Source organism: Oncorhynchus masou, unplaced genomic scaffold (assembly GCF_036934945.1).
Source record: "Oncorhynchus masou masou isolate Uvic2021 unplaced genomic scaffold, UVic_Omas_1.1 unplaced_scaffold_941, whole genome shotgun sequence".
Lineage (NCBI taxonomy): Eukaryota > Metazoa > Chordata > Actinopteri > Salmoniformes > Salmonidae > Oncorhynchus > Oncorhynchus masou.
In genome coordinates this window covers 71,529-98,571 of record NW_027015901.1, presented here as the reverse complement: position 1 = coordinate 98,571, position 27,043 = coordinate 71,529, and the positions used below count along the sequence as shown (strand labels likewise).

General features: G+C 43.4%; 1 protein-coding gene across 1 annotated transcript; it reads left to right on the top strand.

The window, feature by feature from the left end:
- Positions 1-1,696: 1,696 nt before the first annotated feature.
- LOC135538318 (protein rogdi homolog) lies at positions 1,697-26,924 on the top strand. Its single transcript, XM_064964232.1, is given in 12 exon segments — positions 1,697-1,913; positions 3,113-3,184; positions 6,529-6,611; positions 8,806-8,860; positions 9,706-9,786; positions 20,218-20,313; positions 23,876-23,974; positions 24,360-24,473; positions 24,606-24,636; positions 24,639-24,654; positions 25,021-25,147; positions 25,701-26,924. Coding segments are annotated over 12 exon segments (891 nt in total). The 5' UTR covers positions 1,697-1,838; the 3' UTR covers positions 25,743-26,924.
- Positions 26,925-27,043: the final 119 nt, after the last annotated feature.

Here is a 27,043-nt window from a genome sequence, read left to right as displayed (position 1 = left end):
AACCACGTTGCTTAGTGACCTGTTTTTATTGTACATGTATGTTTAGGAACCACGTTGCTTAGCGACCTGTTTGTATTTTAACATGACTATAGATCGCTTGGCTTGATGACTTTGGGTGATTGCTCCTCAACAGTGTTCCCCCTTTGCAGTGGGGGGATAGATTTAGCCTGGGTCCCAGTCTGTTTGTGCCGTCATACCAACTCCTTGTCACTCACTGTCGTATCAAACATGTTGGGCTTGACAAGTACAGCAAGGAAGTTGGCCAAGACCACAAACAGATCTGGGATCAGACTAAGGAGGAAAGATGTATTTATTACCAGATCAATCACCATATAGGAAACAGTCTTAACTACAGAATGTGAATTTCAGTTGACTCATAACCACTCCCTGAGATTCAAGGCCCAAACTATAACCTTTTACGTTCTCCTAAAAGGAATACCTGACAGGGTCGTGAGAAGAAAGGCAATTGTTACCTGAATGGCAGTGAGGGGAGTTTAGGCCACGTGAAACAAAACAATTTACTTTAAAGAGAATTAGTCACCATCGAAAGACCTCGTACCCTGCTTGAGGTGGGTTATTGTCCTGGCAAAATAAAATATTGCCCACTTTCAATAATGATTTTTATCCCTTTTCTGTTTTAGTTCATTTTGATTTGAAAAAATGTGAAACTATTCAACTCTTGAACATGTATAACATTAGATTTAGGTTAAATATAATTTTCACTTCGCATTGTCTTGATCCATTTTGTAGAAGTAGATTTTTCCTTTCTTGCCAAACAAGATGTAAATTAAGTTTTAGGTTTTAATTTGTTTAAAACACGGAAATAGTTTATAAAGATTTAAGGAGTATGTTTTTAGTAGGAAACATTCTAACAAATGACTTGTAAATAGCCCATCTTGGTTGAGTGGAGGCTTTATAAATAAAGGGTCATATAAAATACTTCTGGTTAGACTCCTCTACTGACTGTCAAATCATCTGATGTGTTCCAAATGGCATCATATTCCCTATATAGTGACCCTGAAATAAAGTAGTGCACTACTCTATGGTCCGCGGACTAATGTAGTACACTACCTTATGGACCCTGATCTAAAGTAGTGTATTACCCTATGGTCCGTGGTCTAAAGTAGTGCACTACCTTATGGACCCTGGAATAAAGTAGTGCACTACATAGGGAATAGGGTACTATATGAAACACTGTCTCATTAATACTGTAGATTGTTCTGTTCAGTGTTTGCTGTTTTAAATTAATCTCGTGTAAACATTGTCTTTGTGGCTTATACAGGTGATGTTGAAATGACTGTTGGGCCCTTTTTTTTGTGCAGGGCCAGGCAGGGACGGTGAAACTGTATGGATTTGGGATATTTATGTGAAACATCAAGGCTTTTTGTGCAGTTTATTAAATCCTCTCCTGATTTAAATTGTGTTATCATGAAACTCTCACGCACGCGCGCACACACAGTAGTGAACATCTTTTTTTCACAAGAGAACACAGATCTAATTCAGTTGATATAGATTGCAATCGGTACTTGATTTAACAGTACTGATGTGTTTTGAGGTCGACCGAGGGAGAAAGCTTAGGGGCCTGCTGCCTTTCACTGAGGTATAGTAAACTGCCTGCTCCAACCACTCTCTTTTCCGCTTTCCTTGGCCGCTGCGGAAAATGCTTTAATGTGACGCAAACCGGAAGTGCATTCCCAAAGAAGGGATTAGGGGGCGGGGCCAAGATTAATTGTTAATGTGTGACTAAACTATCTTGCTGAACGTAAACACAACCCTAGAAGAAGACGGGTTGAAGACCTTCTGGTTTACATACGTGGTGGACCAGTCTGCCTGCGGGAATGCTCAATCCTCAAAGATCTTTATCTGAACTACCAAAGATGTCGGGTCCAAGCCAAGCCGAGAGGGCTGTTTTGGTAAGCAAAACTGGAAGGTTCGGGATCATGACAAGCTAGCTAACAACATAAATGGGTTAACCTTGGCTCGCTAGTTATTCACCGACGTCTAGCTAGCTATTTATCTTAGCCAACTATTGATTGTTATTATGAGTGTATATTTTCTCTTGCGTGATTTAAAAGGGACATTAAGGACACCTGCTGTGTCCATGACATAGACTGACCAGGTGAAAGCTATGACCTCTTGTCACTTGTTAAATCCTCTTCAACCGGTGTCGACGAAGGGGATGACTGAGACCGGTTAATAAGGACTTTTTCGACTTGAGAGATGGATGGTGTATGTGTGCCATAGGTGCCTGGTGCACCGGTTTGAGTCAATAACTGCAAAGCTGCTGGGTGTTTCCTGTGTGTATCAAGAATGATCCACCACCCAAAGGACATCCAGCCAACTGGACACAACTGTGGGAAGCATTGGAGTCAACATGGGAGTCAGCATCCCTGTACGACTCAATATTAGGAAGGCGTCCTTAATGTTTTGTACACTCAATGCCGTAGCGCCTGACAGTGCCAAGAATAAAACTGCTCTGCTGCCTTGCGTCGGCAAGATCTGTTCTGCTGGTTGTCAATGACAACGTGATGTACAGTATGATCCAAGTTCTCATAATAGTCACGTTGAATGATTGTCACATTTACAGCCCTCGATGGGTGAGGTCACTGCTGCCCTGCCAACCCCATATATCTAGCCTTCTGTACACAGATCGACCTATAGATCCATGGGTGTCAAGCGTCACATTCAGTCCTCAAGGGTGGGCTTCATCCAAGAACTCCCCAGTGAGAGAAGATATATGCAGGGCTTTCTATATAGCTGGCTAGTATACAGAAGCAGGTCTCTTAAAGGTACTGGTATGTATGCAGATACACAGGCACAAGAGCAACATGTCTCTGTTGCTTCCTGTCAGATGACATTTCTACCATAGCGTTAGAATGATTCACTCTAATTCTATGATTCCTGCATTCAGGGAAGTAGAACCACAGCGTTCTCAGAACACCAGTGGAATTCTAATTGGAACCACGATAATGTAATCATTCTAGAACAGAATAAGCCTATCTACCCTTATCTCTGCTGACCACCACAATAACTATCTTGTTTGTCTCCTCTCTCTCTCTCTTTCACCCCACCCCTCTCTTGTTCTCTCGCTCCCTCCCTCCCTTCCCCTCAGGAGGAGGAGTTTAACTGGTTGCTGAAAGAGGAGGTCCATGCTGTTTTGAAGCAGCTCCAGGATATACTGAAGGTAAATATTAGCTCTGGGGTGAAGTTTCTCTTTTGTACAGATCTAAGATCAGCTTCCTCTCTCCCTATCCTCACCTTACCGTTAGTGGGAGAAAATCCCAAACTGATCCACGATCAGCGTCTACAGTTGTGGCCAAAAGTTTTGAGAATGACACAAATATTAATTTTCACAAAGTCTGCTGCCTCAGTTTGTATGATGGCAAGTTGCATATACTCCAGAATATTATGAAGAGTGATCAGATGAATTGCAATTAATTGCAAACTCCCTATTTGTCATGCAAATGAACTGAATCCCCCAAAAACATTTCCACTGCATTTCAGCCCTGCCACAAAAGGACCAGCTGACATCATGTCAGTGATTCTCTTGTTAACACAGGTGTGAGTGTTGATGAGGACAAGGCTGGAGATCACTCTGTCATGCAGATTGAGTTTGAATAACAGACTGGAAGCTTCAAAAGGAGGGTGGTGCTTGGAATCATTGTTCTTCCTCTGTCATCCATGGTTACCTGCAAGGAAACATGTGCCATCATCATTGATTTGCACAAAATGGACTTCACAGGCAAGGATATTGCTGCCAGTAAAATTGCACTTAAATCAACCATTTATCAGATCATCAAGAACTTCAAGGAGAGCGGTTCAATTGTTGTGAAGAAGACTTCAGGGCGCCCAAGAAAGTGCAGCAAGCGCCAGGACCGTCTCCTAAAGTTTATTCAGCTGTGGGATCGGGCACCACCAGTACAGAGCTTGCTCAGGAATGGCAGCAGGCAGGTGTGAGTGCATCTGCACGCACAGTGAGGCAAAGACTTTTGGAGGATGGCCTTGTGTCAAGAAGGGCAGCAAAGAAGCCACTTCTCTCCAGGGACAGACTGATATTCTGCAAAAGGTACAGGGATTGGACTGCTGAGGACTGGGGTAAAGACATTTTCTCTGATGAATCCCCTTTCTGATTGTTTGGGGCATCTGGAAAAAAGCTTGTCCAGAGAAGACAAGGTGAGCGCCACCATCAGTCCTGTGTCATGCCAACAGTAAAGCATCCTGAGACCATTCATGTGTGGGGTTGCTTCTCAGGCAAGGGACTGGGCTCACTCACAATTTTGCCTAAGAACACAGCCATGAATAAAGAATGGTACCAACACATCCTACGAGAGCGACTTCTCACAACCATCCAGGAACAGTTTGGAGGTGAACAATGCCTTTTCCAGCATGATGGAGCACCTTGCCATAACTAAGTGGCTCGGGAACAAAACATCAATATTTTGGGTCCATGGCCAGGAAACTCCCCAGACCTTAATCCCATTGAGAACTTGTGGTCAAGTGGCGGGTGGACAAACCAAAAACCCACAAATTCTGGCAAACTGCAAGCATTAATTATGCAAGAATGGGCTGCCATCAGTCAGGATGTGGCCCAGAAGTTAATTGACAGCATGCCAGGGTGAATTGCAGAGGTCTTGAAAAAGAAGGGTCAACACTGCAAATATTGACTCTTTGCATCAATCAACTTCATGCAATTGTCAATAAAAGCCTTTGACACTTATGAAATGCTTGTAATTATACTTCAGTATTCCATAGTAACATCTGACAAAAAATATCTAAAGTCACTGAAGCAGCAAACTTTGTGGAAATTAATATTTGTGTCATTCTCAAAACTTTTGGCCACGACTGTAGGATCAACCTCACCCAACAACTAAGTATTGGCTCCATGGGATCAAAGAGCTCCGACCACAACACTGTCACTGAGGTGTCTAAACACTGCTGAGTTGTCAATATTGGGTTGGACCTGGCTGTGGTCCACTGACCCCATAGCCATCGAGGAGGATCCTATAAGAGGAGATTATCATGACCTAAGGATAAACCATGTAGAACAAGTGCATTCCAAGACATTTTTAACTTTGGCTAGGTTGTTGGTGTAACTAAATTCTTCAAATGTTGTTTGGTTTAGGCGTACTGTTGTCAGAGTGGATTGCTATTTGTACTCGCGCTTCTCAAGACATGTTATTGAATTATTGATGGAGATATTTACAGTGCTGTAACTAGATTGTGTACAGGTTTACTATACTGAAGCAACATGCAGCAATTTCATTGATTTGACTGAGTTACAGTTCATATGAGGAAATCAGTCAAATGAAATATATTCATTAGGCCCTAATCTATGGCTTTCACATGACTGGGAATACAGATATGCATCTGTTGGTCACACATACCTTGCAAAAAAAAATGGGCCTCAGGATCTCGTCAGGGTATTTTTGTGCATTCAAATTACCATAGATTAAAATGCAGTTGTTTGTTGTCCGTAGCTTACGCCTGCCCATACCATAATAACCCCACTGTCACCATGGGGCACTCTGTTCACAACGTTGATATCAGCAACCCGCTCGCCCACACAACGCCATACACGTGGTCTGCGGTTGTGAGGCCGGTTGGACGCACTGCCAAATGCTCTAAAACGAGGTTGGAGGTGGCTTATAGTAGAGAAATGAACATTCACTTTTCTGGCAACATCTGGTGGACATTCCTGCAGTCAGCACGCCAATTGCACACTCCCTCAACTGGAGACATCTGTGGCATTGTGTTGTGTGACACAACTGCACATTTTAGTGGCCTTTTATTGTCCCCAGCACAAGGTGCACCTGTGTAATGGTTATGCTGTTTAATCAGCTTCTTGATATGCCACACCTGTCAGGTGGATGGATTGTCTTGGCAAAGGAGAAATGCTCACTATCAGGGATGTAAACAAGTTTGAGCACAATTTTAACTCAGCTCATGAGACATGGGACCAACACTTTACTTGTTCAGTGTAGATTGTGTTCTATATAACTCGATTGTGTACTATATACAGTGGGGCAAAAAAGTATTTAGTCAGCCACCAATTGTGCAAGTTCTCCCACTTAAAAATATGGCGAGGCCTGTAATTTTCATCATAGGTAGACTTACACTATGACAGACAAAATGAGGGGAAAAAATCCAGAAAATCACAATTTGCAAATAAATTCATGAAAAATCCTACAATGTGATTTTCTGGATTTTTTTTTTTCTTCTCATTTTGTCTGTCATAGTTGAAGTGTACCTATGATGAAAATTACAGGCCTCGCTCATATTTTTAAGTGGGAGAACTTGCACAATTGGTGGCTGACTAAATACTTTTTGCCCCACTGTAACTCGATTGTGTTCTATATAACTAGATTGTGTTCTGTATAACTAGATTGTGTTCTGTATAACTCGATTGTGTTCTGTATAACTCGATTGTGTTCTATATCACTCGATTGTGTTCTATATAACTCGATTGTGTTCTATATCACTCGATTGTGTTCTATATAACTCGATTGTGTTCTATGTTTATGTCACCAGGAGGCATCCAGGAGGTTCTCCATTCCCACCCCAGGACTGGAGAACCAACTGAAACAGGAGAACTTCATCCTGGGCAGCTCAACGTAAGACTTGGAGGGATTCATTCGTTGATTTGATTGGTTAATTGATCAGTTGGGTGATTTGATTGGTTGAGTTAGTGACTTCTGATTCTTTTATTAGCCATTTAAAAAAAACATAAAATGTGTCTCCTTGATTCATAGTCTGTTGTATTGCTATGTAAGACAGAAAACATGAATATTATGTAGATTATAAGAAACCCTGTCTAGTCCAGCCTAACGAAGACCTGTTGTTAACACATGACAGATTAGAAACGCATGTCGGATTATGGTCTTTACCTTTCCTTCTGGGGGCAACAGGTAGCCTAGTGGTTAGAGCAGGTAGCCTAGTGGTTAGAGCAGGTAGCCTAGTGGTTAGAGCAGGTAGCCTAGTGGTTAGAGCAGGTAGCCTAGTGGTTAGAGCAGGTAGCCTAGTGGTTAGAGCAGGTAGCCTAGTGGTTAGAGCAGGTAGCCTAGTGGTTAGAGCAGGTAGCCTAGTGGTTAGAGCAGGTAGCCTAGTGGTTAGAGCAGGTAGCCTAGTGGTTAGGCTGCCTTGTTGCACCTATTTAAAGTTTAGAAGCCAGTCCCAACGTGTGTGTGTGTGTGTGTGTGTGTGTGTGTGTGTGTGCTTCAGGTCCATGGCTGTACGTACTGTATGTGTCTTGGTGGAGGAAAAACTCCGTCTGTTAACAGTTTGTTATAGTGGAGGGCTTGTTTATACATTACACAGCCTTCTGTTTACAGACACCATCAACAACACGTTTCTAATCTGCCGGGACGTGAGTCTATGACAAGGTGACATTATGACAGGACTCAGGTCAACAGTAGTGTGTAGGGGACAGGGTTCTGTCTGGGACTTCCACAGTGTCATTATGACAGGACTCAGGTCAACAGTAGTGTGTAGGGGACAGGGTTCTGTCTGGGACTTCCACAGTGTCATTATGACAGGACTCAGGTCAACAGTAGTGTGTAGGGGACAGGGTTCTGTCTGGGACTTCCACAGAGTCATTATGACAGGACTCAGGTCAACAGTAGTGTGTAGGGGACAGGGTTCTGTCTGGGACTTCCACAGTGTCATTATGACAGGACTCAGGTCAACAGTAGTGTGTAGGGGACAGGGTTCTGTCTGGGACTTCCACAGTGTCGTTATGACAGGACTCAGGTCAACAGTAGTGTGTAGGGGACAGGGTTCTGTCTGGGACTTCCACAGTGTCATTATGACAGGACTCAGGTCAACAGTAGTGTGTAGGGGACAGGGTTCTGTCTGGGACTTCCACAGTGTCATTATGACAGGACTCAGGTCAACAGTAGTGTGTAGGGGACAGGGTTCTGTCTGGGACTTCCACAGTGTCATTATGACAGGACTCAGGTCAACAGTAGTGTGTAGGGGACAGGGTTCTGTCTGGGACTTCCACAGTGTCATTATGACAGGACTCAGGTCAACAGTAGTGTGTAGGGGACAGGGTTCTGTCTGGGACTTCCACAGTGTCGTTATGACAGGACTCAGGTCAACAGTAGTGTGTAGGGGACAGGGTTCTGTCTGGGACTTCCACAGTGTCATTATGACAGGACTCAGGTCAACAGTAGTGTGTAGGGGACAGGGTTCTGTCTGGGACTTCCACAGTGTCGTTATGACAGGACTCAGGTCAACAGTAGTGTGTAGGGGACAGGGTTCTGTATGGGACTTCCACAGTGTCGTTATGACAGGACTCAGGTCAACAGTAGTGTGTAGGGGACAGGGTTCTGTCTGGGACTTCCACAGTGTCGTTATGACAGGACTCAGGTCAACAGTAGTGTGTAGGGGACAGGGTTCTGTCTGGGACTTCCACAGTGTCGTTATGACAGGACTCAGGTCAACAGTAGTGTGTAGGGGACAGGGTTCTGTCTGGGACTTCCACAGTGTCATTATGACAGGACTCAGGTCAACAGTAGTGTGTAGGGGACAGGGTTCTGTCTGGGACTTCCACAGTGTCATTATGACAGGACTCAGGTCAACAGTAGTGTGTAGGGGACAGGGTTCTGTCTGGGACTTCCACAGTGTCGTCATGACAGGACTCAGGTCAACAGTAGTGTGTAGGGGACAGGGTTCTGTCTGGGACTTCCACAGTGTCGTTATGACAGGACTCAGGTCAACAGTAGTGTGTAGGGGACAGGGTTCTGTCTGGGACTTCCACAGTGGCGTTATGACAGTCTTGTGAGTCCTGCTGTCTTGTCTTCACAGCATGGACCAGGTGAAAGGAGTACTGACTCTACAGGGAGAAGCCCTGACTCAAGCTGTGAGTGTCTCCTTCCTCTGGTTCTAGACTGTTCTCTGTAAACATTCTCACCGGCAGTGTTTGACTGTGTTTTAGTAGAGAACATGTCACAATGTCAGGTTCTGTCTGTAATGTGTTTTAGTACAGAGAACATGTCACAATGTCAGGTTCTGTCTGTAATGTGTTTTAGTACAGAGAACATGTCACAATGTCAGGTTCTGTCTGTAATGTGTTTTAGTACAGAGAACATGTCACAATGTCAGGTTCTGTCTGTAATGTGTTTTAGTAGAGAACATGTCACAATGTCAGGTTCTGCCTGTAATGTGTTTTAGTACAGAGAACATGTCACAATGTCAGGTTCTGTCTGTAATGTGTTTTAGTACAGAGAACATGTCACAATGTCAGGTTCTGTCTGTAATGTGTTTTAGTACAGAGAACATGTCACAATGTCAGGTTCTGTCTGTAATGTGTTTTAGTAGAGAACATGTCACAATGTCAGGTTCTGTCTGTAATGTGTTTTAGTAGAGAACATGTCACAATGTCAGGTTCTGCCTGTAATGTGTTTTAGTACAGAGAACATGTCACAATGTCAGGTTCTGTCTGTAACGTGTTTTAGTAGAGAACATGTCACAATGTCAGGTTCTGTCTGTAATGTGTTTTAGTAGAGAACATGTCACAATGTCAGGTTCTGTCTGTAATGTGTTTTAGTACAGAGAACATGTCACAATGTCAGGTTCTGTCTGTAATGTGTTTTAGTAGAGAACATGTCACAATGTCAGGTTCTGTCTGTAATGTGTTTTAGTACAGAGAACATGTCACAATGTCAGGTTCTGTCTGTAATGTGTTTGATTGCTTTGTCTTGGAAGGACATCAATCTGAAAACTGCCAAAAGCAACCAAGTGATGCATTTCACATTCAGGGATGATAAGCACTGGAAATTACAACAGGTGAGTGTGTGTGTGTGTATGTGTGTGTGTGTGGTTTCAAGTTGTAATGTCATGTGCACAAGTACAGTGAAATGCCTTTGTTGCAACCTCTAAACCAAGAACCATCAACTAGATTCAGTCACAACTTTTTCTTGAGAGGATGGTCGGGAGTCAGAACAAAATAAAACCAATATTTATAGACTGCGAATTGACCGCAAGAAGCCTCAACAGATATAATATTAGACAAAAACCATTCATCATTTCAAACCTTGATTACATTTGGGGACTTGGCCCTGCGTCGGGTGCCGTCTTTCAGATGGGACGTTTAAAATGGGTGTCCTGACTCTCTGTGGTCATTCAAAATCCCATAGTAGGGGTGTACACCCTGGTGTCATGGCTAAATACCCAACCTGGCCACATTCCTAAATTCCTGTCTCTCCCTCAGATCTAACAATACTGACTCTGTCCTCGTCTCTCCCTCAGATCTAATAATACTGACTCTGTCTCTCCCTCAGATCTAATAATACTGACTCTGTCCTCGTCTCTCCCTCAGATCTAATAATACTGACTCGTCTCTCCCTCAGATCTAATAATACTGACTCTGTCTCTCCCTCAGATCTAATAATACTGACTCTGTCCCTGTCTCAGATCTAATAATACTGACTCTGTCCCTGTCTCAGATCTAATAATACTGACTCTGTCCCTGTCTCTCCCTCAGATCTAATAATACTGACTCTGTCCCTGTCTCTCCCTCAGATCTAATAATACTGACTCTGTCCCTGTCTCAGATCTAATAATACTGACTCTGTCCCTGTCTCTCCCTCAGATGTAATAATACTGACTCTGTCCCTGTCTCAGATCTAATAATACTGACTCTGTCCCTGTCTCAGATCTAACAATACTGACTCTGTCCCTGTCTCAGATCTAATAATACTGACTCTGTCCCTGTCTCTCCCTCAGATCTAACAATACTGACTCTGTCCCTGTCTCAGATCTAACAATACTGACTCTGTCCCTGTCTCAGATCTAATAATACTGACTCTGTCCCTGTCTCAGATCTAACAATACTGACTCTGTCCCTGTCTCAGATCTAATAATACTGACTCTGTCCCTGTCTCAGATCTAATAATACTGACTCTGTCCCTGTCTCTCCCTCAGATGTAATAATACTGACTCTGTCCCTGTCTCAGATCTAATAATACTGACTCTGTCCCTGTCTCAGATCTAACAATACTGACTCTGTCCCTGTCTCAGATCTAATAATACTGACTCTGTCCCTGTCTCAGATCTAATAATACTGACTCTGTCCCTGTCTCAGATCTAATAATACTGACTCTGTCCCTGTCTCAGATCTAATAATACTGACTCTGTCCCTGTCTCAGATCTAATAATACTGACTCTGTCCCTGTCTCTCCCTCAGATCTAATAATACTGACTCTGTCCTCGTCTCAGATCTAATAATACTGACTCTGTCTCTGTCTCAGATCTAATAATACTGACTCTGTCTCTGTCTCAGATCTAATAACACTGACTCTGTCTCTGTCTCAGATCTAATAACACTGACTCTGTCCCTGTCTCAGATCTAATAATACTGACTCTGTCCCCGTCTCAGATCTAATAATACTGACTCTGTCCCTGTCTCAGATCTAATAATACTGACTCTGTCCCTGTCTCAGATCTAATAATACTGACTCTGTCCCTGTCTCAGATCTAATAATACTGACTCTGTCCCCGTCTCAGATCTAATAATACTGACTCTGTCCCTGTCTCAGATCTAATAATACTGACTCTGTCCCTGTCTCAGATCTAATAATACTGACTCTGTCCCTGTCTCAGATCTAATAATACTGACTCTGTCCCTGTCTCAGATCTAATAATACTGACTCTGTCCCCGTCTCAGATCTAATAATACTGACTCTGTCCCTGTCTCAGATCTAATAATACTGACTCTGTCCCTGTCTCAGATCTAATAATACTGACTCTGTCCCTGTCTCAGATCTAATAATACTGACTCTGTCCCCGTCTCAGATCTAATAATACTGACTCTGTCCCTGTCTCAGATCTAATAATACTGACTCTGTCCCTGTCTCAGATCTAATAATACTGACTCTGTCCCTGTCTCTCCCTCAGATCTAATAATACTGACTCTGTCCCTGTCTCAGATCTAATAATACTGACTCTGTCCCTGTCTCAGATCTAATAATACTGACTCTGTCCCTGTCTCAGATCTAATAATACTGACTCTGTCCCTGTCTCAGATCTAATAATACTGACTCTGTCCCTGTCTCAGATCTAATAATACTGACTCTGTCCCTGTCTCAGATCTAATAATACTGACTCTGTCCCTGTCTCAGATCTAATAATACTGACTCTGTCCCCGTCTCTCCCTCAGATCTAATAACACTGACTCTGTCCCTGTCTCTCCCTCAGATCTAATAATACTGACTCTGTCCTCGTCTCAGATCTAATAACACTGACTCTGTCCTCGTCTCAGATCTAATAATACTGACTCTGTCCCTGTCTCAGATCTAATAATACTGACTCTGTCCCTGTCTCAGATCTAATAACACTGACTCTGTCCCTGTCTCTCCCTCAGATCTAATAATACTGACTCTGTCCTCGTCTCAGATCTAATAACACTGACTCTGTCCTCATCTCAGATCTAATAATACTGACTCTGTCCCTGTCTCTCCCTCAGATCTAATAATACTGACTCTGTCCTCGTCTCAGATCTAATAATACTGACTCTGTCCCTGTCTCAGATCTAATAATACTGACTCTGTCCCTGTCTCAGATCTAATAATACTGACTCTGTCCCTGTCTCAGATCTAATAATACTGACTCTGTCCCTGTCTCAGATCTAATAATACTGACTCTGTCCTCGTCTCAGATCTAATAATACTGACTCTGTCCCTGTCTCTCCCTCAGATCTAATAATACTGACTCTGTCCCTGTCTCAGATCTAATAATACTGACTCTGTCCTCGTCTCAGATCTAATAATACTGACTCTGTCCCTGTCTCTCCCTCAGATCTAATAATACTGACTCTGTCCCTGTCTCTCCCTCAGATCTAATAATACTGACTCTGTCCCTGTCTCAGATCTAATAATACTGACTCTGTCCCTGTCTCAGATCTAATAATACTGACTCTGTCCCTGTCTCAGATCTAATAATACTGACTCTGTCCCTGTCTCAGATCTAATAATACTGACTCTGTCCTCGTCTCTCCCTCAGATCTAATAATACTGACTCTGTCCCCGTCTCTCCCTCAGATCTAATAATACTGACTCTGTCCCCGTCTCAGATCTAATAATACTGACTCTGTCCCTGTCTCAGATCTAATAATACTGACTCTGTCCCTGTCTCAGATCTAATAATACTGACTCTGTCCCTGTCTCAGATCTAATAATACTGACTCTGTCCTCGTCTCAGATCTAATAATACTGACTCTGTCCCTGTCTCTCCCTCAGATCTAATAATACTGACTCTGTCCCTGTCTCTCCCTCAGATCTAATAATACTGACTCTGTCCCTGTCTCAGATCTAATAATACTGACTCTGTCCCTGTCTCAGATCTAATAATACTGACTCTGTCCCTGTCTCAGATCTAATAATACTGACTCTGTCCCTGTCTCAGATCTAATAATACTGACTCTGTCCCTGTCTCAGATCTAATAATACTGACTCTGTCCCTGTCTCAGATCTAATAATACTGACTCTGTCCCTGTCTCAGATCTAACAATACTGACTCTGTCCCTGTCTCAGATCTAATAATACTGACTCTGTCCCTGTCTCAGATCTAATAATACTGACTCTGTCCCTGTCTCTCCCTCAGATCTAATAATACTGACTCTGTCCCTGTCTCAGATCTAATAACACTGACTCTGTCCCTGTCTCTCCCTCAGATCTAATAACACTGACTCTGTCCTCGTCTCAGATCTAATAATACTGACTCTGTCCTCATCTCAGATCTAATAATACTGACTCTGTCCCTGTCTCTCCCTCAGATCTAATAATACTGACTCTGTCCCTGTCTCTCCCTCAGATCTAATAACACTGACTCTGTCCTCGTCTCAGATCTAATAATACTGACTCTGTCCTCATCTCAGATCTAATAATACTGACTCTGTCCCTGTCTCTCCCTCAGATCTAATAATACTGACTCTGTCCTCGTCTCAGATCTAATAACACTGACTCTGTCCCTGTCTCAGATCTAATAATACTGACTCTGTCCCTGTCTCTCCCTCAGATCTAATAATACTGACTCTGTCCCTGTCTCAGATCTAACAATACTGACTCTGTCTCTCCCTCAGATCTAATAATACTGACTCTGTCCCTGTCTCAGATCTAATAATACTGACTCTGTCCCTGTCTCAGATCAAATAATACTGACTCTGTCCCTGTCTCAGATCAAATAATACTGACTCTGTCCCTGTCTCAGATCTAATAATACTGACTCTGTCCCTGTCTCAGATCTAATAATACTGACTCTGTCCCTGTCTCAGATCTAATAATACTGACTCTGTCCCTGTCTCAGATCTAATAATACTGACTCTGTCCCTGTCTCAGATCTAATAATACTGACTCTGTCCCTGTCTCAGATCTAATAATACTGACTCTGTCCCTGTCTCAGATCTAATAATACTGACTCTGTCCCTGTCTCTGTCTCAGATCTAATAATACTGACTCTGTCCCTGTCTCAGATCTAATAATACTGACTCTGTCCTCGTCTCAGATCTAATAATACTGACTCTGTCCCTGTCTCTCCCTCAGATCTAATAATACTGACTCTGTCCCTGTCTCTCCCTCAGATCTAATAATACTGACTCTGTCCCTGTCTATCCCTCAGATCTAATAATACTGACTCTGTCCCTGTCTCAGATCTAATAATACTGACTCTGTCCCCGTCTCTCCCTCAGATCTAATAATACTGACTCTGTCCCTGTCTCAGATCTAATAATACTGACTCTGTCCCTGTCTCAGATCTAATAATACTGACTCTGTCCCTGTCTCAGATCTAATAATACTGACTCTGTCCCTGTCTCAGATCTAATAATACTGACTCTGTCCCCGTCTCTCCCTCAGATCTAATAATACTGACTCTGTCCCCGTCTCTCCCTCAGATCTAATAATACTGACTCTGTCCCTGTCTCAGATCTAATAATACTGACTCTGTCCCTGTCTCAGATCTAATAATACTGACTCTGTCCCTGTCTCAGATCTAATAATACTGACTCTGTCCCTGTCTCTGTCTCAGATCTAATAATACTGACTCTGTCCTCGTCTCAGATCTAATAATACTGACTCTGTCCCTGTCTCAGATCTAATAATACTGACTCTGTCCCTGTCTCAGATCTAATAATACTGACTCTGTCCCTGTCTCAGATCTAATAATACTGACTCTGTCCCCGTCTCAGATCTAATAATACTGACTCTGTCCCTGTCTCTCTCTCAGATCTAATAATACTGACTCTGTCCCTGTCTCAGATCTAATAATACTGACTCTGTCCCTGTCTCAGATCTAATAATACTGACTCTGTCCCTGTCTCAGATCTAATAATACTGACTCTGTCCCTGTCTCAGATCTAATAATACTGACTCTGTCCCTGTCTCAGATCTAATAATACTGACTCTGTCCCTGTCTCAGATCTAATAATACTGACTCTGTCCCTGTCTCAGATCTAATAATACTGACTCTGTCCCTGTCTCAGATCTAATAATACTGACTCTGTCCCCGTCTCAGATCTAATAATACTGACTCTGTCCCCGTCTCAGATCTAATAATACTGACTCTGTCCCTGTCTCAGATCTAATAATACTGACTCTGTCCCTGTCTCAGATCTAATAATACTGACTCTGTCCCTGTCTCTCCCTCAGATCTAATAATACTGACTCTGTCCCTGTCTCAGATCTAATAATACTGACTCTGTCCCCGTCTCAGATCTAATAATACTGACTCTGTCCCTGTCTCTCTCTCAGATCTAATAATACTGACTCTGTCCCTGTCTCTCTCTCAGATCTAATAATACTGACTCTGTCCCTGTCTCAGATCTAATAATACTGACTCTGTCCCTGTCTCAGATCTAATAATACTGACTCTGTCCCTGTCTCAGATCTAATAATACTGACTCTGTCCCTGTCTCAGATCTAATAATACTGACTCTGTCCCTGTCTCAGATCTAATAATACTGACTCTGTCCCCGTCTCAGATCTAATAATACTGACTCTGTCCCTGTCTCTCTCTCAGATCTAATAATACTGACTCTGTCCCTGTCTCAGATCTAATAATACTGACTCTGTCCCTGTCTCAGATCTAATAATACTGACTCTGTCCCTGTCTCAGATCTAATAATACTGACTCTGTCCCTGTCTCAGATCTAATAATACTGACTCTGTCCCTGTCTCAGATCTAATAATACTGACTCTGTCCCTGTCTCAGATCTAATAATACTGACTCTGTCCCTGTCTCAGATCTAATAATACTGACTCTGTCTCTCCCTCAGATCTAATAATACTGACTCTGTCCCTGTCTCAGATCTAATAATACTGACTCTGTCCCCGTCTCAGATCTAATAATACTGACTCTGTCCTCGTCTCTCCCTCAGATCTAATAATACTGACTCTGTCCCTGTCTCTCCCTCAGATCTAATAATACTGACTCTGTCCCTGTCTCAGATCTAATAATACTGACTCTGTCCCTGTCTCAGATCTAATAATACTGACTCTGTCCCTGTCTCAGATCTAATAATACTGACTCTGTCCCTGTCTCAGATCTAATAATACTGACTCTGTCCCTGTCTCAGATCTAATAATACTGACTCTGTCCCCGTCTCTCCCTCAGATCTAATAACACTGACTCTGTCCCTGTCTCTCCCTCAGATCTAATAATACTGACTCTGTCCTCGTCTCAGATCTAATAACACTGACTCTGTCCTCGTCTCAGATCTAATAATACTGACTCTGTCCCTGTCTCAGATCTAATAATACTGACTCTGTCCCTGTCTCAGATCTAATAACACTGACTCTGTCCCTGTCTCTCCCTCAGATCTAATAATACTGACTCTGTCCTCGTCTCAGATCTAATAACACTGACTCTGTCCTCATCTCAGATCTAATAATACTGACTCTGTCCCTGTCTCAGATCTAATAATACTGACTCTGTCCCTGTCTCAGATCTAATAATACTGACTCTGTCCCTGTCTCAGATCTAATAATACTGACTCTGTCCTCGTCTCAGATCTAATAATACTGACTCTGTCCCTGTCTCTCCCTCAGATCTAATAATACTGACTCTGTCCCTGTCTCTCCCTCAGATCTAATAATACTGACTCTGTCCCTGTCTCAGATCTAATAATACTGACTCTGTCCCTGTCTCAGATCTAATAATACTGACTCTGTCCCTGTCTCAGATCTAATAATACTGACTCTGTCCCTGTCTCAGATCTAATAATACTGACTCTGTCCCTGTCTCAGATCTAATAATACTGACTCTGTCCCTGTCTCAGATCTAATAATACTGACTCTGTCCCTGTCTCAGATCTAACAATACTGACTCTGTCCCTGTCTCAGATCTAATAATACTGACTCTGTCCCTGTCTCAGATCTAATAATACTGACTCTGTCCCTGTCTCTCCCTCAGATCTAATAATACTGACTCTGTCCCTGTCTCAGATCTAATAACACTGACTCTGTCCCTGTCTCTCCCTCAGATCTAATAATACTGACTCTGTCCTCGTCTCAGATCTAATAATACTGACTCTGTCCCTGTCTCTCCCTCAGATCTAATAATACTGACTCTGTCCCTGTCTCTCCCTCAGATCTAATAACACTGACTCTGTCCTCGTCTCAGATCTAATAATACTGACTCTGTCCTCATCTCAGATCTAATAATACTGACTCTGTCCCTGTCTCTCCCTCAGATCTAATAATACTGACTCTGTCCTCGTCTCAGATCTAATAACACTGACTCTGTCCCTGTCTCAGATCTAATAATACTGACTCTGTCCCTGTCTCTCCCTCAGATCTAATAATACTGACTCTGTCCCTGTCTCAGATCTAACAATACTGACTCTGTCTCTCCCTCAGATCTAATAATACTGACTCTGTCCCTGTCTCAGATCTAATAATACTGACTCTGTCCCTGTCTCAGATCAAATAATACTGACTCTGTCCCTGTCTCAGATCAAATAATACTGACTCTGTCCCTGTCTCAGATCTAATAATACTGACTCTGTCCCTGTCTCAGATCTAATAATACTGACTCTGTCCCTGTCTCAGATCTAATAATACTGACTCTGTCCCTGTCTCAGATCTAATAATACTGACTCTGTCCCTGTCTCAGATCTAATAATACTGACTCTGTCCCTGTCTCAGATCTAATAATACTGACTCTGTCCCTGTCTCAGATCTAATAATACTGACTCTGTCCCTGTCTCTGTCTCAGATCTAATAATACTGACTCTGTCCCTGTCTCAGATCTAATAATACTGACTCTGTCCTCGTCTCAGATCTAATAATACTGACTCTGTCCCTGTCTCTCCCTCAGATCTAATAATACTGACTCTGTCCCTGTCTCTCCCTCAGATCTAATAATACTGACTCTGTCCCTGTCTATCCCTCAGATCTAATAATACTGACTCTGTCCCTGTCTCAGATCTAATAATACTGACTCTGTCCCCGTCTCTCCCTCAGATCTAATAATACTGACTCTGTCCCTGTCTCAGATCTAATAATACTGACTCTGTCCCTGTCTCAGATCTAATAATACTGACTCTGTCCCTGTCTCAGATCTAATAATACTGACTCTGTCCCTGTCTCAGATCTAATAATACTGACTCTGTCCCTGTCTCAGATCTAATAATACTGACTCTGTCCCTGTCTCAGATCTAATAATACTGACTCTGTCCCCGTCTCTCCCTCAGATCTAATAATACTGACTCTGTCCCCGTCTCTCCCTCAGATCTAATAATACTGACTCTGTCCCTGTCTCAGATCTAATAATACTGACTCTGTCCCTGTCTCAGATCTAATAATACTGACTCTGTCCCTGTCTCAGATCTAATAATACTGACTCTGTCCCTGTCTCAGATCTAATAATACTGACTCTGTCCCTGTCTCAGATCTAATAATACTGACTCTGTCCCTGTCTCAGATCTAATAATACTGACTCTGTCCCTGTCTCAGATCTAATAATACTGACTCTGTCCCTGTCTCTGTCTCAGATCTAATAATACTGACTCTGTCCCTGTCTCAGATCTAATAATACTGACTCTGTCCCTGTCTCAGATCTAATAATACTGACTCTGTCCCTGTCTCAGATCTAATAATACTGACTCTGTCCCTGTCTCAGATCTAATAATACTGACTCTGTCCCTGTCTCAGATCTAATAATACTGACTCTGTCCCTGTCTCAGATCTAATAATACTGACTCTGTCCCCGTCTCTCCCTCAGATCTAATAATACTGACTCTGTCCCCGTCTCTCCCTCAGATCTAATAATACTGACTCTGTCCCTGTCTCAGATCTAATAATACTGACTCTGTCCCTGTCTCAGATCTAATAATACTGACTCTGTCCCTGTCTCTCCCTCAGATCTAATAATACTGACCCTGTCTCTCCCTCAGATCTAATAATACTGACTCTGTCCCTGTCTCAGATCTAATAATACTGACTCTGTCCCTGTCTCAGATCTAATAACACTGACTCTGTCCCTGTCTCAGATCTAATAATACTGACTCTGTCCCTGTCTCAGATCTAATAATACTGACTCTGTCCCTGTCTCAGATCTAATAACACTGACTCTGTCCCTGTCTCAGATCTAATAATACTGACTCTGTCCCTGTCTCAGATCTAATAATACTGACTCTGTCCCTGTCTCAGATCTAATAATACTGACTCTGTCCCTGTCTCAGATCTAATAATACTGACTCTGTCCCTGTCTCAGATCTAATAATACTGACTCTGTCCCTGTCTCAGATCTAATAATACTGACTCTGTCCCCGTCTCAGATCTAATAATACTGACTCTGTCCCCGTCTCAGATCTAATAATACTGACTCTGTCCCCGTCTCAGATCTAATAATACTGACTCTGTCCCCGTCTCAGATCTAATAATACTGACTCTGTCCCCGTCTCTCCCTCAGATCTAATAATACTGACTCTGTCCCCGTCTCAGATCTAATAATACTGACTCTGTCCCCGTCTCTCCCTCAGATCTAATAATACTGACTCTGTCCCCGTCTCTCCCTCAGATCTAATAATACTGACTCTGTCCCTGTCTCAGATCTAATAATACTGACTCTGTCCCTGTCTCAGATCTAATAATACTGACTCTGTCCCTGTCTCAGATCTAATAATACTGACTCTGTCCCTGTCTCTCCCTCAGATCTAATAATACTGACTCTGTCCCTGTCTCAGATCTAATAATACTGACTCTGTCCTCGTCTCTCCCTCAGATCCAGGATGCTAGGAACCATGTGAATCAGGCTCTGCAGCTGCTGAGTGGTAGAGATGAGAGCTACCACTTTAAGACTGGGGCCGAGGTCAACAAGGTAGGAACACACACACAGCTACCACTTTAAGACTGGGGCCGAGGTCAACAAGGTAGGAACACACACACAGCTACCACTTTAAGACTGGGGCCGAGGTCAACAAGGTAGGAACACACACACAGCTACCACTTTAAGACTGGGGCCGAGGTCAACAAGGTAGGAACACACACACAGCTACCACTTTAAGACTGGGGCCGAGGTCAACAAGGTAGGAACACACACACAGCTACCACTTTAAGACTGGGGCCGAGGTCAACAAGGTAGGAACACACACACAGCTACCACTTTAAGACTGGGGCCGAGGGTAATGAGGTTCGTTTCCACCAGGGAAAACTCTGATAATTACTGTCAGAAATAAACCGCTTTCTGTGTCATAGCGGAGCTAACAGATATAGCAGAGCTATCAGGGAAGTGGTTTTCCTCTATTTTCTATGTCAACACTACACATCATTAGACGACACTACACGTCATTAGACGACACTACACGTCATTAGACGACACGACACGTCATTAGACGACACGACACGCCATTAGACGACACGACACGCCATTAGACGACACGACACGCCATTAGACGACACGACACGTCATTAGACGACACGACACGTCATTAGACGACACGTCATTAGACGACACGACACGCCATTAGACGACACGACACGCCATTAGACGACACGACACGCCATTAGACGACACGACACGCCATTAGACTACACGACACGCCATTAGACTACACTACACATCATTAGTCTACACATTATTCTACATTACACATCATTAGTCTACACATTAGTCTACACATCATTAGTCTACACTACACATCATTGGTCTACACTACACGTCACTGGTCTACACTACACGTCACTAGTCTACACTACACGTCACTAGTCTACACTACACGCCATTAGTCTACACGACACGCCATTAGTCTACACGACACGCCATTAGACTACACTACACGCCATTAGACTACACTACACGCCATTAGACTAAACGCCATTAGACTACACTACACGCCATTAGACCACACTACACGCCATTAGACTAAACGCCATTAGACTACACACCATTAGTCTACACTACATACCATTAGTCTACACTACATACCATTAGTCTACACTACACACCATTAGTCTACACTACATACCATTAGTCTACACTACACGCCATTAGACTACACTACACGCCATTAGACTACACGCCATTAGACTACACTACACACCATTAGTCTACACATCATTAGTCTACACGACACGCCATTAGACGACACTACACGCCATTAGACGACACTACACGCCATTAGACGACACTACACGCCATTAGACGACACGACACGCCATTAGACGACACGACACGCCATTAGACGACACGACACGCCATTAGTCGACACGACACGCCATTAGTCTACACGACACGCCATTAGTCTACACGACACGCCATTAGTCTACACGACACGCCATTAGTCTACACGACACTCCATTAGTCTACACGACACGCCATTAGTCTACACGACACGCCATTAGTCTACACGACACGCCATTAGTCTACACGACACGCCATTAGTCTACACGACACGCCATTAGTCTACACGACACGCCATTAGTCTACACGACACGCCATTAGTCTACACGACACGCCATTAGTCTACACGACACGCCATTAGTCTACACGACACGCCATTAGTCTACACGACACGCCATTAGTCTACACGACACGCCATTAGTCTACACGACACGCCATTAGTCTACACGACACGCCATTAGTCTACACGACACGCCATTAGTCTACACGACACGCCATTAGTCTACACGACACGCCATTAGTCTACACGACACGCCATTAGTCTACACGACACGCCATTAGACTACACGACACGCCATTAGACTACACGTCATTAGACTACACTACACAACATTAGACTACACACCATTAGTCTACACTACACACCATTAGACTACACTACACACCATTAGACTACACTACACACCATTAGACTACACATCATTAGTCTACACATAATTTGTCTACACTACACAACATTAGACTACACACCATTAGTCTACACTACACACCATTAGACTACACTACACACCATTAGACTACACTACACACCATTAGACTACACTACACACCATTAGACTACACATCATTAGTCTACACATAATTTGTCTACACTACACACCATTAGACTACACATCATTAGACTAGACTACACGCCATTAGACTAGACTACACGCCATTAGACTAGACTACACGCCATTAGACTAGACTACACGCCATTAGACTAGACTACACGCCATTAGACTAGACTACACGCCATTAGACTAGACTACACGCCATTAGACTAGACTACACGCCATTAGACTAGACTACACGCCATTAGACTAGACTACACGCCATTAGACTAGACTACACGCCATTAGACTAGACTACACGCCATTAGACTAGACTACACGCCATTAGACTAGACTACACGCCATTAGACTAGACTACACGCCATTAGACTAGACTACACGCCATTAGACTAGACTACACGCCATTAGACTAGACTACACGCCATTAGACTAGACTACACGCCATTAGACTAGACTACACGCCATTAGACTAGACTACACGCCATTAGACTAGACTACACGCCATTAGACTAGACTACACGCCATTAGACTAGACTACACGCCATTAGACTAGACTACACGCCATTAGACTAGACTACACGCCATTAGACTAGACTACACGCCATTAGACTAGACTACACGCCATTAGACTAGACTACACGCCATTAGACTAGACTACACGCCATTAGACTAGACTACACGCCATTAGACTAGACTACACGCCATTAGACTAGACTACACGCCATTAGACTAGACTACACGCCATTAGACTAGACTACACGCCATTAGACTAGACTACACGCCATTAGACTAGACTACACGCCATTAGACTAGACTACACGCCATTAGACTAGACTACACGCCATTAGACTAGACTACACGCCATTAGACTAGACTACACGCCATTAGACTAGACTACACATTAGACTACACGCCATTAGACTACACTACACGCCACGCCATTAGACTACACTACACGCCACGCCATTAGACTAGACTACACGCCACACATTAGACTAGACTACACGCCACACATTAGACTAGACTACACGCCACACATTAGACTAGACTACACGCCACACATTAGACTAGACTACACTACGCAACATTAGACTAGACTACACTACGCAACATTAGACTAGACTACACTACGCAACATTAGACTAGACTAGACTACACTACGCAACATTAGACTAGACTAGACTACACTACGCAACATTAGACTAGACTACACTACGCACCATTAGACTAGACTACACTACGCACCATTAGACTACACTACACTACGCACCATTAGACTTCAACTTTGCTCCACCATGTACCCGTTCATTACCTAGAACAACATTTCCATCCCAGAGTGCATCTCTTCACCAGAGCATTTCCTCTATATGTCTCCGGTTGTATTTGTTCCCAGTTGATTACTGTGGTTGATGATGTCGTTGTTGTAGCTGATGGACGCGGTGATGCTCCAGCTGACCAGGGCTCGTAACCGCCTCACCACTCCGGCAGCCATGACCCTGCCGGAGCTGGCCACCAGCGGCCTCATGGTGAGTCTGTCATAGGTTATAGGTCATAGCAGAGAAACTGGTCTCGCCGTCTACTGTATGCAATTTACATCAATGACTCTCTCGTTCTCTCTCTCCCCATTCTTCTCTTCTTCTCTCTCTCTCTCTCTCTCTCTCTCTCCCCTTCTCTTATTCTTTCTCTCTCTCCCCTTTCTTCTCTTCTCTCTCTCCCCTTCTCTTCTTCTCTCTCTCTCGTTCTCTCTCTCCCCCTTCTCTTCTTCTTTCTCTCTCCCCTTTCTTCTCTTCTCTCTCTCCCCTTCTCTTCTTCTCTCTCTCTCGTTCTCTCTCTCCCCCTTCTCTTCTTCTTTCTCTCTCCCCTTTCTTCTCTTTCTTCTCTCTCTCTCCCCTTCTCTTCTTCTCTCTCTAGAAAATGTTCACTCCTCCAATGCCAGGCGATGTGATGGTGAACTTCTATATCAACCTGAGTAAGCTGTGTCTGACTGTCTACCAGCTGCACGCAATGCAGCCCAACACCACCAAGGTACACACTCACACGCAGATACAGTCTGCGGATCGAATCCAGCCCTGAGACAACTTTCACAGCTGTTAGTTCTGTAATCACATGTGGTATTGTGAAGATGCATCAGTTTGCCTAGCTGTGGTGTTTCAACAGAACTTCAAGCCATCTGGGAGCTCCGTGTTACACAACCCGGAGCCATGTTGTAAGTTCTGCTTGGTATAACGCTTCACGTTATGTCGGTCACTAACACTTCAGATGGGCTGTCCGGGGGTCAGTACACACAGTATCTTTTCACGTACGTTTCACATCTTGTTGATGTGAAGATATCCGTGTGTCTCTAACAATACTAACTACCGTTTTTTTTTTTTAAATAGATTTTTTTTGTCACTAGTCAGCTGCATAGTAAATTATGCTTGTTGGGTCGACCCTGGGTCCTCTCATTTCTGAATACTTTCACACACACAGTTCCCAACTTGTTTAACACATACAGTGCCATTTCCAATACATCCAACTGCTTTCTTGTTGTCGTTTTATTGTTGTCGACCTCTTTCCCTGCTGTCTCCCCCAGCGAGCTGAACAATGCTAAGTTTGAGGTGAGCCAGGTTCACAAGGTGGAGTGTGTTGTCCCCTGGCTCAACAACACCCTGATCTTCTTCACCATCTCACTGCAGCTCTGTCAGCAGCTCAAGGACAAGGTGGGTGATGTCTGTGGGCAGCAGGACACTTTTTTTCCAGCACTCCCATTGGTCCACAGAATACACTGAAGTGAATGAGTAGCTGCGGGTATTGGCATAGATCCAGGCTGTGGGTCAGTTGGTATGAAGTAGATGATTCACCTTGTTCAAGTGTGTCCGTAAACTAATGTCAGACTCAGAAAAGAGAAGACAGGGAGAGCTGTTTTGCTTCTGTGAAAAATGTCTAAATGGTATGAAAAGGTGCTCATTGGAAACAAGAGTCTAAATCGTGCTTCTACACCTGCATTGCTTGCTGTATGGGGTTTTAGGCTGGGTTTCTGTACAGCACTTTGAGATATCAGCTGATGTACGGAGGGCTTTATAAATACATTTGATTTGAAATCGACTGAGAAGCAGAAGTTGTGGCGTATATCCCAGAAAACCATCAAACTGACAGCTTATGTACAACACAAAGCCAAGGCACTTCTTTTGTGATCTATATTATAAAGCTTTTATTATATTGGCTTACTGTGACACATTAACTGGATTTTCCTCCTTCTCCTCCTCCTTCTAGATTTCCGTCTTCTCTAGTTTCTGGAACTACCGACCGTTCTAACCTCCTGCAGCTAGCTGACCGTCAGAATGCCTAGGTGTTAGCTGACCGTCAGAATGCCTAGGTGTTCTAACCTCCTGCAGCTAGCTGACCGTCAGAATGCCTAGGGGTTCTAACTTCCTGCAGCTAGCTGACCGTCAAAATGCCTAGGGGTTCTAACCTCCTGCCGCTAGCTGACCGTCTGAATACCTAGGTGTTCTGTCCAAATCCTTCACACAAACCAACCCAGATAAAAGGGATGTCTTGAAAAATATTGTCTGAATTGAAGTGGGTTTTGTTTGTGTAATTTACAGGAGAACAGCCGGATCAAAACCCATATACATTACCAGTGTTTAGTATTCCAGGGTTTGGGGCCCATCCATGTGTTACAGCTGCTTTAATCCAGTCCCAAATCAAACCCTAACCCCTAGACTACACTCCCTACTTGTGAAGAAAGTATAGGGCTAAGCAATATGGTGGAGCTACTACCATATTGCTATATCTATCCAATACATTCAGTGTTTCCCATAGATGGGAGTCGTTAGCGCAATGACTGACTGGAAGTCTATGGGAATGAATATAGGGGAAACACTGCATGACTAGAAGTCTATGGGAATGAATATAGGGGAAACACTGCATGACTAGAAGTCTATGGGAATGAATATAGGGGAAACACTGCATGACTAGAAGTCTATGGGAATGAATATAGGGGAAACACTGCATGACTAGAAGTCTATGGGAATGAATATAGGGGAAACACTGCATGACTAGAAGTCTATGGGAATGAATATAGGGGAAACACTGCATGACTAGAAGTCTATGGGAATGAATATAGGGGAAACACTGCATGACTAGAAGTCTATGGGAATGAATATAGGGGAAACACTGCATGACTAGAAGTCTATGGGAATGAATATAGGGGAAACACTGCATGACTAGAAGTCTATGGGAATGAATATAGGGGAAACACTGCATGACTAGAAGTCTATGGGAATGAATATAGGGGAAACACTGCATGACTAGAAGTCTATGGGAATGAATATAGGGGAAACACTGCATGACTAGAAGTCTATGGGAATGAATATAGGGGAAACACTGCATTCTGATCTAGACAAGTCGGGACTAGGGGTTGATTTAGGATTGGGTGCACTTGTCTCTCTGTGTGTCATCCGTTGTATAGTACTAACTAACTTGACCTCCCTGTTGTATAGTACTAACTAACTAGGACCTCCCTGTTGTATAGTACTAACTAGGACCTCCCTGTTGTATAGTACTAACTAGGTTGAACCTCCCTGTTGTATAGTACTAACTAGGTTGGACCTCCT